Source organism: Cryptomeria japonica, chromosome 6 (genome assembly GCF_030272615.1).
Source record: "Cryptomeria japonica chromosome 6, Sugi_1.0, whole genome shotgun sequence".
Classification (NCBI taxonomy): Eukaryota; Viridiplantae; Streptophyta; class Pinopsida; order Cupressales; family Cupressaceae; genus Cryptomeria; species Cryptomeria japonica.
Window position 1 is genome coordinate 581,187,258 of NC_081410.1, and position 14,857 is coordinate 581,202,114.

The 14,857-nt window shown below is 34.9% G+C and overlaps 1 protein-coding gene across 1 annotated transcript in view; it reads right to left on the reverse strand.

Annotated features, from left to right (window-relative positions):
• Positions 1-1,032: 1,032 nt before the first annotated feature.
• The window catches only part of LOC131035688 (uncharacterized), a 122,239-nt gene continuing 108,414 nt past the window's right edge, over positions 1,033-14,857 (reverse strand). The window contains exons 4-6 of the mRNA XM_059222181.1: positions 1,520-1,570; positions 1,274-1,367; positions 1,033-1,163 (exon numbers count right to left, since the gene is read on the reverse strand). Of these exons, the coding sequence (XP_059078164.1) occupies positions 1,033-1,163; positions 1,274-1,367; positions 1,520-1,570 (276 nt within the window). The remainder of the gene's footprint in view (positions 1,164-1,273; positions 1,368-1,519; positions 1,571-14,857) is intronic.

A 14,857-nucleotide genomic window follows, 5' to 3' on the forward strand; every position in this document is an offset into this window, starting at 1 on the left:
GTGCTAGGTGGGAGATGTAATTCTATGCTTGTGTGCTAGATCCATCCTATGCTTGTGTCCTAGATGGAACTCTAAAGGTTCAGATTATGTATTCTCTTCTTCCCTAGTTAAGAGGGAGTGTTGTTTATAACTAGGGAAGATGGGTTCGGATTACCTTAAGGCAACATCCGAACCCATTTAGGACTGGGTCCTATCTTAAAGGGGTAGTGTGCCCCCAAGACAAGTCTGGCCCCATCCTCCACGCCACAATAAAGTAAATTGGTACCAAAAGGGACTAAAGCCGACCTAGGATATATGGGTTAAGACCCATATAAATAAAGGTTAAATTGCAAACACAAAGACAATTCATTCATCCATGCAATCAGCGAATTAGCTTTGCAACTAAAGGTGCGAAATCACTAAAAAGGATTGTGTGAACTTATCCAAGGATTGTGCGAACTTATCCAAGAAGATATAGGGCATTTTGGTGCAGTCTTGAAGCATGTAAAAGGGCAGATCTGATATATAAAGATCAGATCTAGAGAAGCAAGCTAAGTATTGTATTTGTGCAATAAGAGTTAATACATAATCTGACCTGTGGGTCTTTAATGCTGGCATTTTCCTCCTTGGAGGTTTTCCCAGGGTATTTGTGTTTGTCTCTTGTTTCCTTCTTTCATTCTTGAGTTTACTTGATTATAGTTTACTAAATTACAACAAATCTGATTAATAAACTAGGGCATAATTACATGTTACAAATCTGATTACTGATCTAGGGCACAAATTTAACATAATATACATAGAAATAAATATTATATATTATACATCAAAATTTATTAATAATTATATCAAAATATTTATTATTATACATTATGTGTACTATCGCCCTTGTCATCCCCAAAATTAGGCCTTTGGTCCTGTCCCAAAAACCTATCCCCTCCATCCCACAATCCTTAAACTCAATGGAACCATGCAAAAAGCATCAAAGTGGCAATGTTGGATACTTAAGAATCATTTGTAGAATTGTACGAAAATGATTTATAACTCATTTATTGCTTAATTCAAGACAAGAACATGGGAAAAAACAATTAGCACAGCATACCTACGCCTTTGATATGAAGTCACAAACAGAGCATTTGGATCATTTTGCAGAAGAAATTTCACTGTTGCGAGTAGATCATCAAAACCTTTGAGGATATTAACAAAAAGAAACAATGAATTATTTTTTGAGAATGTGAAAGAAGATAAAACCTCCACATTCAACACGTGTATCAAAAAATAGTTAACAAAAACTTACTCCTATTTTCATAAAGAACATCAGCACCCAGAACTATTTGAGGGCACAAATCAAAATATGTTAGGTCCCACTCACCCCACGTTAGACCCATAATCTAAGATCCAAAAGACCATTGGAAATAAGTCCAAGAAACTAGATAATATAGAAACACTTAATGAGCAAATACACAAAACAGAATGTTAAATGCTTGCTAAACCAAGATTTTCAGAGGAAAGAATAGATGTATAATATAAAATTATAAATTACCTTGCATTCAACTCCATTAAGGTCGCATGTTCTCTTTATGTTTTCAAGTACCTATATATAAAATATCATTGTTGAAACTTGAGGTTATTATAATGGTTGCTCCTATGATAGAGTCAATAAAATTTTGGGAAAATACTAATGCAATAACATCTTTTCTCAAAACATATAAGCTGAAAATCAAAAGTTGCAATAATTTTACAGCCATCCTCTAATTCGATGAAAAATACAAGCTACATGGCATATCCTATAAATTAAATTCCATTAATCAAAATTCCAGATAAGAAACTTTAGATCCTCAGATATTTACAAATAAAAAAATAAGCAAATGAAAAAATTAATTATATAGAAGACTGTTAATAACAATTTTGACTAAGTTCCTTCCTTGAAACCAATTGTTAACAGATGCCACTTACCTGGAGATCAGAGTAAATAAGTTTATAAATTAATCTCAGTGAGAGCTATACTGACACTGAAAATGCGAGAAACAATAGAGCCAGTAAAAAGCAAAGTTTTCTTACAATTTTCAACAGCAATCACTACATTTACTTCACATTAGAATCAGTTCTTGATAATGTTCAAATGACTTAATAAAAAATGTACAATGAATTTAAGTTAAACCATTTGACAAAAATTAAACCAGCCAAGCCAAATTTGAATATCTTAGATAAACTAATAGGACAAAACGTCATGTCTTTACAAGCCACCTAATGAGAGGCTAATATTAGGAAAATTACTACAAACACATATACCACAGACCTTAAAAAACATAAAACTATCCATTTTATTTGTATTTTTTCAACAATAAATAAAACAAAGCAAAACCTGGAAGATTAATATCCAAGTATTGAAGATTAACTGTGACTTGCACTTCAAGAATGTTACCAGCAGAAAAGTCCCTTAGACTACACAAACTAAAAGTTATTTCATACAGAGTATCAGCACAATAAAAAAAGATGAAATAAACCAAGAACAGAGGAACAAAATCGCAAGGTCTCGATAGGTTTGTTTATCTGCTCTAGACTCAATATTTGGGCTCTATTTAGATTACACCAATGTGCATTGTTGGCATTCATTATTCCATGAGTTTCCACTATAGGGTAATTTTTCTTTTAAATGCAACTTCAATTGTCAAATCCTCTTTCGAAAGGTTCGAAATGGAATATTGAGAATACAAGCAACAATTAAATGACAGAAGATCTTTCCATATTAGTAAGGTATAAGATTAGGCTTGATTCACTAGTGAAGAAGTGGTGGAAGCAAGGGCACCTAAAGTGCAGTGGAAAAGGTGCTAATTGTTAGCATTTTAATTAGCATTTCAATGTTACACAAAAATGGAACAAAAGTGTTAGAAAATTAATCTTTATTTGGTAAAGGTTATTTCTTTTTCTTAGTTACTTGTAAAAATATTCCAAAAGAATACCTACAAGTCTTTTGTCTTACTTGAGTGTTCTCACACGTGTGAGAATAACTCATGTATTAGATTTGTAATATGTGGAATATTAGAGTTTAGGTGTAGATTCCTCCTTATGAGGATTTTGACACTTTGCACACACATAGGATGAAAGGTGGCACGCATAGACTTGGGAGTTACATTTGCAACTCCTCTCTCACCTCTATTTATTTGAGGTGCTTCTATCATTCTTCACATGAAGCATTGTAAGCTTAAGCTCTCTCTCTCCTTCTCTCATTGTATATTCTTGGGCTTTATGCCATCTTAATAATATTGGGGTTTTTTTTGCTTTTCCCCCCTTACAAAATCTTTTGTCTCAACTAAAGTTCTTGGTGTGCTTGATCTTGGACATCCTGATTTTCAACTCTGATGGTAATATTTTCGTTCAAACAATCACTTTTGGATTAGTACGTTCTTTTATTTCTTTTATTTTTCCTTTCATGGTATCAGAGCAAGTGTTACTAATCCTCTTTTGAGCTGTATTGTTGAAAGTTTACCATTTGTATTTAGAGCATTCACCATTGGAGACACTTTTTGCGAGAAGAGAAAATCTGTTTATCTTTTTTGTGTTTATCTTGCACAGGGATCTCTAATTGTGTTTTCAGTTTTAAATCTGGAATAGTTTGTTTAAATCTCTGCAATAATCTTGCATTATTTTAAATCTTTATATTTTTATTTTTCGTAAACTCTCTAAGAAGTTCTTATTTTTGTTTTCAAATGAACATTTCATGCACCAGGTTATTTCCAAAAATCTGAAAATCTGTCTATTTCTACTTCATTTTTGTTTATTTCTAATAATTGTATTTCATTCATTTTATCATTGCTTATATGTTGTTAATATAAAAACATTGATTCCTACTCCATTACTTTTTTACATTACTTGTATCTATATCATTCTTTGGATTGTTAAATCAATTTTCAAGTTTTATTTACAATTATATTTAAGTTCCATTTTGTATTACATTTTTAAATTTCATATAATAATTTTGTAAAGGCATCATCTAACTGATTAATAGTTTTCTTCTTCTCCCTTATCTCTTTCTACTCGAGCATTGTATTTGTTTGGCTGCCCTCTTGACCCGCCCTGTCTTCTACTAGCTGTTACGCCTCTGTGTGTATTTGTCCTTGCATTTTCTGTTAACTACGGCTCATTGTTTGGTAAAGAAAACCTACGCCTATCTTCTCCCAGCCGTTTCCATCTCTGGGCAATCCAGTGCCTCTGCCAGCTTCTTTGTGGTTTTTTTTGCAGAGACTATCTTTGTAGTAAAGCAGCTACATTTGTCCAATCCCACACCTATTTGAATTTACCTGCAGCGCTTAATTCTTGTCTCTGCAATGCCTAATTCCTGTCTCTGCATTCTACAATTTACCTGCATTTCGTTCCTTCCTAGAAGTTAAAATTGTAACAGCTTTGCTAGGGCTATTCACTTGTATCTTTTAATTTCTAAAGTTTGTTTTTTATTCTTAACTTGGCTACCAAAACTTTGTAAAAGTTTTAAAACTTGTTAATTTAGAAGTTTTTTTAATTTTTTCAATCTATATATTAACAGGTTTTTTTAAAACAAGCAAAATTTGTATTTAAGTTGTTTCTAATATTAAAGCCTAAGCTTCATTATTAAAGTTTTTTTTCAAATATAAATATAAGTTTAGAGTTTTTTTAATTTTAAAGTATAAATTTCAAAGTTTTTTAATTCAAATAATTATTAAGTTAATCATTTTAGTAATTTAAATTTTATTAAGCTTTTCATTTCAAATATCAATATAAGTTTAAATTCCACAAAGATTTAAAAAAAAAACAATTTCAATTTTTTTTACTATCAAAGTTTTTAATAAAAAAATTGTTTAAATTTCAATTCAATTTTATTAAGAAAAGCGGATAATTTTATTTTTCTCAGCTAACCTATTTTATTCAAGTGTTTTGCAATCATGTCAACTTTAATTCCAAAAATTAAATTAAATATCTCTAATTATCATTCTTGGAAAACACATATCTCATTTATCCTTTTTTTAAAACATATTTTGGATGTTACGATGGATCCAACGTCAAAACCGGCTTCAATTGCACCTCTCACCAATCATGAAAAAATGGAAGGCTCCAAACGAGGAAGCCCTTGGTCTCATAGGCATTTCCATGGTTCCCGAACTTTATGTTCTCATCAAGAATTGCATGAAAGCATATGAAGCATGGTCGATTCTCAAATCTACTTATGATATTTCAAATAAGTCAAGGAAGGTCCAACTTCAATATCAACTTAAAGATTTTAGGTATACAAAATTCAAAAATATGGATGATTTCTTATTAAAATTTGATTCTTTTAATAGTCAATTAAATAGTTTAGGAGTTCAACTTGCAGATCTTAAATTTATTCATAATATTATTAAAAATGTCTTCCTAACAATTTCAACAATTTATTTCTAATATTCATACTCAGTCATTTATTCATTTTTAATTAGTCAATTTACTAATGATATTTTTTAGTTTGTTACACCAAGAAGAAGCTAAGTTGAGTTGATTTGTGTAAATGTAAACAGACTGTGATGACTTTCAGAACAATCAGAATTCTGAGACAATGAATTTATATTGTTATTGTTTGATATGAAGAAATATAAAACTGATTTTAAGATTTATCAGTTTGCCTCTGTAGAAATGAAGATCAACTAATTATATGTATTCTCCCTTTACCACATGTATCGTACTTGTTTTCTTATTCAATAATGGGAGGCGGATATATATCTTATGTCTTCATTGGATCGTGCCTCCACAAGGGGTCACGATCCTATGTGGAACCACGTGGTTCCACATAGGGTCGTGACCCCTGTGTGGAGCCACAATCCTTCTACACCGGTGGATTTACTTTAAACCAAACATCACATTTACCAAATTAATATGTTAGTTTAATACTTAATTAAATCCCAATAAATCGCAAGTAACATAAATCGAATTTTTGGGTGCTAATTATCAGATTACGATTTTGTTTACGACTGAGACTAATTTTAACACTCCCTCTTAGTCTTAGGAGTATAGATCTAAAACTTAATTTAGCTCAACACTAATCTCATGATAATTACATCACCTAGGTGTGAAGAATCATCCTGTGATTCTCACTTTGATATCTAATTTTAAGTATCAGCCTGTGATACTAAGGATATACTCACTTTGATATCCAATTTTAAGTATCAGCCTGTGATACTAGGATATACTCACTTTGATATCCTTGTTATAGTATGTGCACTGACATTAATCCGCTTAAATAATGTCTACTATAACTTATCATATTACTGATATTCAAATTGTCTGAAAACATTTATAAGATCATCACCTTACAATGTTAAAATACAAGTGTTTATTAACTAAAGAATCGTCATCCTTTAGGAATGAACATAGGGAAAGGTTACATACTTCATATACTCAAATATGTGACCAAGAAGTTTACATAATTTTAGACATCAATTACATTTTAACCATACCAAGATACCTCCTGAAGTGATCAATTTTCACTCTTGCTAGGGGTTTGGTGAGAATGTCAGTTGTCTGATCTCCTGTATTGACATATTCCAGTCTTATTACCTTTCTCTCTGTCATGTCTCTTACATAGTGATATGGGATCTCAATGTGCTTGGATCTATCATGGAAAACTGGATTCACTGAAAGTTTAATGCAGCTTTGATTGTCACAATGAATGATAGTAGGCTTCAGACTTTCACCAAACAGTCCTACTATCAATTTTCTCAACCATACGGCTTCCTTAGCTGCCATGGATGCAGCTATATATTCAGCTTCTGTGGAGCTCTGAGCTACGGATGATTGTTTTCTGCAGATCCAAGATACCATAGCTGATCCTAAGCTGAAACAACATCCTGAAGTGCTCTTCCTGTCTATCACGCTTCCAGCCCAATCTGAATCAGAGTATCCATGTAGGTTCAATGCAGTGTGTTCATAATGCAGTCAATAGTCTAAGGTACCTCGTAGATATCTCAATATATGCTTTACTGCAACCAAATGTATTTCTTTGGGTTCAACCATGTGTTGGCTGAGTGCATTTACTGCATAACATATATCAGGTCGGGTATTGAGTAGGTACATTAATGATCCAATAATCTGTCTGTGTAATGTTGAATCTACAAATTTGGAATCTGCTATAGCTTCTTTTAGTTTATGTAGGTTTGTTTCCATAGGAGATGACATTGGCTTACAATTCATCATTCCAAATCTCTTCAGAATGTCAATGGTATATTTACCTTGATTTAGATAAATACCATCTGGTTTTTGCCATACTTCTAATCCAAGGAAATAATGGAGTAGACCTAAATCCTTCATCTCAAACTCTGAAGCTAGTTCCTGTTTGCATTTTCCAATGAGATGATCTTCGCCTGTAATTAATAAGTCATCTACATATAATATGAGTATCAACATTTCACCTTTGATTATTTTGAAATACAGATTTGGATCAGCAATGTTTTTAGAGAAACCTATCTCTAATAAGTAACTGTCAATTCTTTCGTACCATGCTCTGGGAGCTTGTTTTCATCCATACAGTGCTTTCTCTAACTTGCATACATGTGTTTTAGCATTATTTACCTCAAATCCCTCAGGTTGCTCTAGATATACTTCTTCTTCAATTGTTCCATTCAAAAATGCAGTTTTTACATCCATTTGATGAACTTTCCATCCTTTAGATGCTGCTATAGCCAGGATTGTCCTGACAGAAGTGTATCGTGCAACAGGTGCAAATGTTTCTTCCTAGTCAATTCCTTCCTTCTGTGAGAAGCCTCGAGCAACAAATCTTGCCTTATGTTTTTCTAAACTGCCATCAGCAGCATGCTTAATTTTAAAGAGCCATTTAGAAGATACAACTGATTTTCCTTTAGGTCTAGGCACAATTTTCCACAAATCATTCTTTAAGATAGATTGATATTCCTCTACCATGGCATCCTTCCATACTTGTTGTTTAAGAGCCTCTTCGGCACTTGAAGGTTCAGCATTTATGAGGTCTGTCATTAGAGTAACATAGCTAGAAAACTTTGAAGGTCTTTTGCTTTCTCTAACTGTTCCTCTAGGTGCTGCAAAGGATTCTGCTTCATGTACTGTTTTAGTGGCCCATAGTGGTCTCTTCCTAGGATTCTCTGTTGTAGTGTTCTCAAGTTCCAAGGAGTTATCCTCAGGATGCTCCCTCTGAGTTTCAGAAAGAGAATCTTCTTCCAAATTAATGGAATTAGTTGGGATTTCAGGTGTGATGGAACTCCTTGTTTTGTTAATAGCTATATCTTCCTCAAATATGACATCTCTGCTTAATTCTATTTGTCTTTGACCAGGGATGAATATTCGGTAGGCTTTAGATGTTTCACTATATCCTACAAAAATCCCTTTCTGTCCAGTAGGTTCTAATTTAGTTCTTTTCTCCTTAGGTACATGAATATAAACAGGACATCCAAATATTTTGAGATGGCTAATATTAGGTTTAATTCCAATAAAGACTTCTTCAGCAGTTTTGTCACCAATATGAGAGTGAGGACATCTGTTTTGAATGTATACAGCGGTATTAGTGGCTTCTCCCCAAAGTGCAGTTTCTAGGTTTTGATCTAACAACATAGCTCTTGCCGCTTCTACTATTGTTCTATTTTTTCTTTCAGCAACCCCGTTTTGTTGAGGATTGTAAGGTACAGTGAACTCCCTCTTAATCCCAGCATCTTTACAAAACTCTTTAAACACTTCTGATGTGTATTCCCTACCATTGTCAGTCCTAAGAGTTTTGATTTTCCTACCAGAGTGATTTTCTATAATAGATTTGAACTCTTTAAATTTCCTAAGAATATCTTTAGATTCTCTACTTTTAAGGAAATAAATCCAAGTTTTCCTAGAAAAATCGTCTACAAAGATGACATAGTATAATGCGTTTCCTAGTGATTGTTCAGACATAGGCCCACATAAGTCAGAGTGAACTAGTTCTAGTACCCCTTTAGTTTTTCTAGAACTGCAAGGAAAAGAGCTTTTAGTGTTTTTCCCTAGTGCACATCCTTTACAAACATCTGAATGAATTGGCTTTAGTTTAGGTAGTCTTGTGACTAATTTCTCCATAGAGGGTAGAGCACGAAAATGTAAGTGCCCTAGTCTTCTATGCCAAATTTCTGCTTGATCTATGACTTCATGAAGTAAGGTTTGATTTGGCTCATTACACAATTCATATAGGTGCCCTTGTCTCTAACCAATCACTTGTGCTCTTTCTAAGGTGGCTGTTTTTGGCCATGCCATTACCTTTCCTTCTATGAATGAGACTCTATATCCGTTGTCCTCAAGTGCAGAGATAGAGACTAAGTTCCTTTTGATGCCTAGTACAAATAGTACCCCGGTGAGTTGGATTGAGATTCCAGACTTCAGTCTGATTGTACATGTCCCGACACCCTTTACAGGATGTGCAGAGTCATCCCCTATTGTTACCTCTTCATTTGATCCCTTTTCCATTGAGTCTAGTAATTCTCTGAATTCAGTGGCATGTCTTGACGATCCATTGTCTATCACCCAAGTGTTAGACTTGTTTGAAGCTTGACATGATAGTGTTGAATATAATACAAACTTCTCAGATTCAAGTTCTGTGTTCCTCTCTACTTTGGCGAATGATGCCTGCTGTTTTACTTTATCAGGACAGTTAAATGACATATGTCCGTATTGATCACATCTATGACATTGGATTTTTGACATGTCTTTCTTATGAAAGCTTTTCCCATGATGGGATTTTCTCTTCTTGAAGTTTCTCTTCTTGCCTTTCTTACGGGAGTCGGTATTCAGAATGTGGAGGTCTTCATCTTTAGTTTTGTGATTTCCCCCTTTCATTTGCCTTGATTCTTCAAGGAGACAGTCATCCCTTAGTCGATCAAATTCTGTGAATTTATCCCTTGCATTTATGCCTTGTTTGAATGATTCCCAGGATTCAGGTAATTGATAGTTCTTGCTTCTCGACATGATAATCAAGTTTTTGCAGTTGATCTCTGAGTGAACCTATCCTCATGAAGTATGAGTTTATTGTTTCACCTTTATTTATACTTATGTGGTTCAACTGTCTTTTTAGAGCTAGGGTTTTGCTCGGATTGTTTATTTCATACGTCCTTTCAAGGGTTTTGAACATTTCATATGCGTTGTCATGTTTTAAAATAAGTGGTATTATGTGATCCCTTATTGCATCTATCATGATTTTTACAGCTTTATCATTTCCTTCATTCCATACAGTTTTCTCAGGTTCGTCTACAAGTTCGGGCTTGTCTTCTTTTATGAATTTGATTACTTTGTTCTCTTTTAACACTATCATAATTCTGACTTTCCAAGCCAGAAAATTTGCTGCTCCTTCAAGTCTGTCCTTGAATCTGATTGTGTTCGCCATTTTAGAACTCTTCAATTTTGTAAACTTCGCTTTCAGTCTATTTGAATCTTTAAGTAGTTAGGCTCTAATACCATGTAAATGTAAACAGACTGTGATGACTTTCAGAACAATCAGAATTCTGAGACAATGAATTTATATTGTTATTGTTTGATATGAAGAAATATAAAACTGATTTTAACATTTATCAGTTTGCCTCTATAGATATGAAGATCAACTAATTATATGTATTCTCCCTTTACCGCATGTATCATACTTGTTTTCTTATTCAATAATGGGAGGCGGATATATATCTTATGTCTTCATTGGATCGTGCCTCCACAGGGGGTCACGATCCTATGTGGAACCACGTGGTTCCACATAGGGTCATGACCCCTGTGTGGAGCCACGATCCTTCTACACCGGCGGATTTACTTTAAACCAAACATCACATTTAGCAAATTAATATGTTAGTTTAATACTAACTTAATTAAATCCCAATAAATCACAAGTAACATAAAATCGAATTTCTGGGTGCTAATTATCAGATTACGATTTTGTTTACGACTGAGAGTAATTTTAACAATTTGCTAGTCTTAAAAATACTAAGCATGTTTTTCTATCTAAGAATCATAATCAAAATTTCAAATCTCGTAATTACCACTATTCTAATTCTAAATCTTATCATAATAATACTAATTATAATCAAAAGAATATTTCTTCTAGGAGACCTCATTGTAATCATTGTGGTAATTATAGTCATTTGTCTAACACTTGTTTTAAGAAGCAACATGATAAAAAGCCAATCCCAAAAAATACTCAACAAAATAAACCTAATTTTAAAATTTTCAATAACAATCCAAATCAATCTAGACATGCTTCTAGTTGTAGTTATAATGCTTCAAAACCTTTTGAAAGAATAATGGATTCACATGCTTATCAACATGTTACTTCACAAAAAGAAGTATTTGATTCTATGCAACTTCACACATCTATTGTTCCTCTTCAACTTGATAATAATCATAGTTGTAAAGTAGAAGCAATTGAAGATGTGAATGTGCTTAATGGTAAGTTGTGTGATGTTTTATATGTTCCTGAATTGAAAGATAATTTCTTTTCCATAGCTAAATTGGACAATGATAATTTGTTCAAATATTACGAGTTTTCTCATTCTAAATATTATTTATTATCTACAACTGATTTTAATGTTCGGCATGAAAGACTTGATCATATCAATGCCAACAATATTGCCTTGATGCAAAAATCTAATATGGTAGAAGGATTTATTAGTATTGTACCATCTACAATTGTATGCATAGGGAACCCATTTCATAAGGTTGAGCATGGAGGGCACATCATAAATTGCACCTCATACATAGTGACCTTTTGGGACCCACGGAAAATACCTTCATCCAAGGATCAAAGGATGCACTTGCTTTTGTTGATAATCATTCTAGAAGAACTTGAATCTAGTTTTTCACAGTAAGGATCAAGTTCTTGATATTTTTGTTGAATTTTATAAAAAAATTGAAAAACAATCTGATTTTAAACTCAAAATTCTTAAAACTAATAATGGTAAAAAAATATGTGAATAATGCTTTCAATGGTTATTTGAAGTCATTTGGTATTAAATATGAGTTAACCATTCACTATACACCTCAACAAAATGGTGTAGTGGAAAGGAAGCATAGAACTATTGTTGAAATGGCTAGATGTATGTTACATAAGAAAAATATGCCTTATAAATTTTGGGTTGAAGCTATGTTTTGTGCTAATTATATTATTAATAGAACTCCTACCAAAGCTTTAAAGCATAAAACTCTTGAAGAGACTTGGTCTGGTAGGAAGCCTAATCTCAAGTATTTAAATTTTTTTGGTTCAATTGCTTATGTTTATAAACCTAAACAACAAAGGCAAAAATTATATTCTAAATCTTCTTAGCATATTTTTGTTGGGTATGATGAACATCTAAAACTTATAGACTTTATAATCCTATCACTTAAAAAGTTAAAGTTGTTAGAGATGTATGCATTGTTGAAAATAGTGTTCATGGTTATTCTAAAATGCATGATAATGAATTTGCTCAAAGTAAAGTTGTGGTAGTTGAGGATAATCATCCTCCTCTAACCCTTCTAATGCATCTCTTAGTCATAGTGATAGTGAAAATGAAAATAATAAATCTTCTTTTCATGATTCTTATTCAAATAATAATACTCCTACATCTAAAAGAAAGCCTAAATGGTTTAAAAATTTGCTTCAAGAAAGTGATAATATTTTAGCTAGAATGAATCAATCTAAAGTTAAAAAGGCCAATTATTGCAAGTATGTTTTGATGTCTAATGTTATAAATACAAATGATCCCCATTCTTTTGAGTAAGCTAAAAATCAACCTCATTGAGAAAAGGCTATGAAAGAGGAATATTTGTTAGGGGTAAAAGCGTATGTTAGTAAGAATAATAGTTATAAGTGTGTTATGTTTATGTTGTTGCCGAGAGGTTCCCGTCGGGTAGTTGGGAGTTGGTGACAGTTGGCATCTTGACCAACTGTCGGGTCTATATATTGTTTGGTTGGAACCTCGGCAGGGGGATTATGTATGGACAATTCTGGACACTGGAATAAAGATATAACTTTTTTGGTCTAAATATTATCATTGTCATTTATGTTAAGATGTACAATTGTTCTGGTTCATGAATACTTGGTACCTGCGGGAAATACTGTGTTATCTGTTTCTTCACCAGCCATACATTTAGGACTAAACATTTTAGCGTCATTTCCTGAACGAACCTGGAGATAACTATGGCGGTAGGCGGAAGCAATTAATGGGCCGGCCATTTAACCAGCAATTAATTGTCGTGGACAGCGACACGCACAAAGAGAGCACCGCGCAAGAAGACCGAGAGGATCAGTTGACGACAGACTTGGTGGAGTTGTGGGACGTGTCGGTCACGCAGTACATGCAGCGAGAGGCTCAAGAGAGAGCCATCTCGGAAGGCACGGTACGTGGTGAACTCACCGTCAGCACCCCCGTCTTTGACCTCCTCGGAAGTATTCCAAGGTTACTTGCCAAAAATCTGATTGCACTCCAAGACCGAAGGGAGGAGACGGCAAAGGAACTTCGGCGGCAACAAGTCCTCTAACGGTACGAGGAGCGGAGTCATAGGGAGGAAGAGGAGAGGGAGGCTAATCGGTGCCATACCTCCGGCACTTGATGCCCCTACAGCCAAACAAAGATAGACGTACCGCTACCACCGAAGGAGTAAATGAGGGAACTGTATGGAGATCTCTCCGCATAAAAGAACAGGCCAAAAGGAGACGACGAGTAAGGTAGGTTGCCGACTTGAAGAGTCCGGAGAAAAATAGCAGAAATCGGAGTGTGAGTCGGAGTCGTAGTCGAGAGAGGCAAGAACCGTGTACATGGAAGGAGTTGGCCGAGGTCGCCAAGAACCTGCAACTTCCAAACGTAGTGGAGGAAGATCTCACCGACCAGGCCCCACACTCGACGTCAAGTGAAGAGGACTCCGGAGCCGAGTTGCAAAGCACCCCGTCAGAATACTCTGAACAAGGAGAGGAGGCGGTACGAGACCTGCACGAGGAAATCGCCACTATTTTTGAAGCAACGTTATCTAGCATTAAAATTTTGTCCTTGTCAGAGGGCATCAAAATAGGAGGGTCAGATCCGAAAACCCCGGGAAGAAGGGACTATAGAAGCGAAGGTGACCAAAGCCCGACTGACAAGGGTCCAACCAGACCAGGGACGTACGGTACCTCCCGGACACATAATACCTTCCCGACATATAGCCATTTCCAAGCACTACATAAAACCATACAGAAAAGAACGATGGCACACACCCTGGAGAAGCAGAAACTCCCAAAATTCATGAGCGACGGGTCAGAGGACCCCATACGGCATTGCAAGACATGCTTCACCATCTAGGAAGCAAATGGCCAAGACGACCGGGACTACTGGGTGAAGGCATTTCCAGCCACTCTGCGAGAAATAGCTATTGACTGGTACACAAACCTCGATGCTCAGCATAAAACGTCCTGGAGCAATCTGAGGAAGGCCTTCGAGGAAGAATTCAAACTCCTACGGGATAACAACGAAATTGTGGCAGAAATTTACAACACCAAACAAGGAAAAAACGAAAGTGTGCGCGCATATAACAAAAGGCTGAGGGAACTACTTAACAAAATGGAAAACCAGCCGCCAGATTGCCTCAAGAAGCGGTGGTTCGTGGAAGGATTGGTACCATCCCTGAGAAGGACGATGAAAGTGGTCCCTCTGCCATCGTACGATGAAGCATACAACCACGCCATGGATATTGAAAGTGAAAACAAGACATCCCGAGGGAAGCGACGAACTAGCGATGGTGATAGCACGGACGATGACAGCGACGGGGGATCCAAAACCGTGCAAGCACTCCAGAAGGATATGATGAGGATGATGAAGGAGTTAAAAGGTGACAAAGAAAGTGGTAGGGAAGGAAAAGAACTATGGTGTACTGACTACAAGACTGAAGGACACACTAAAGGAAGTTG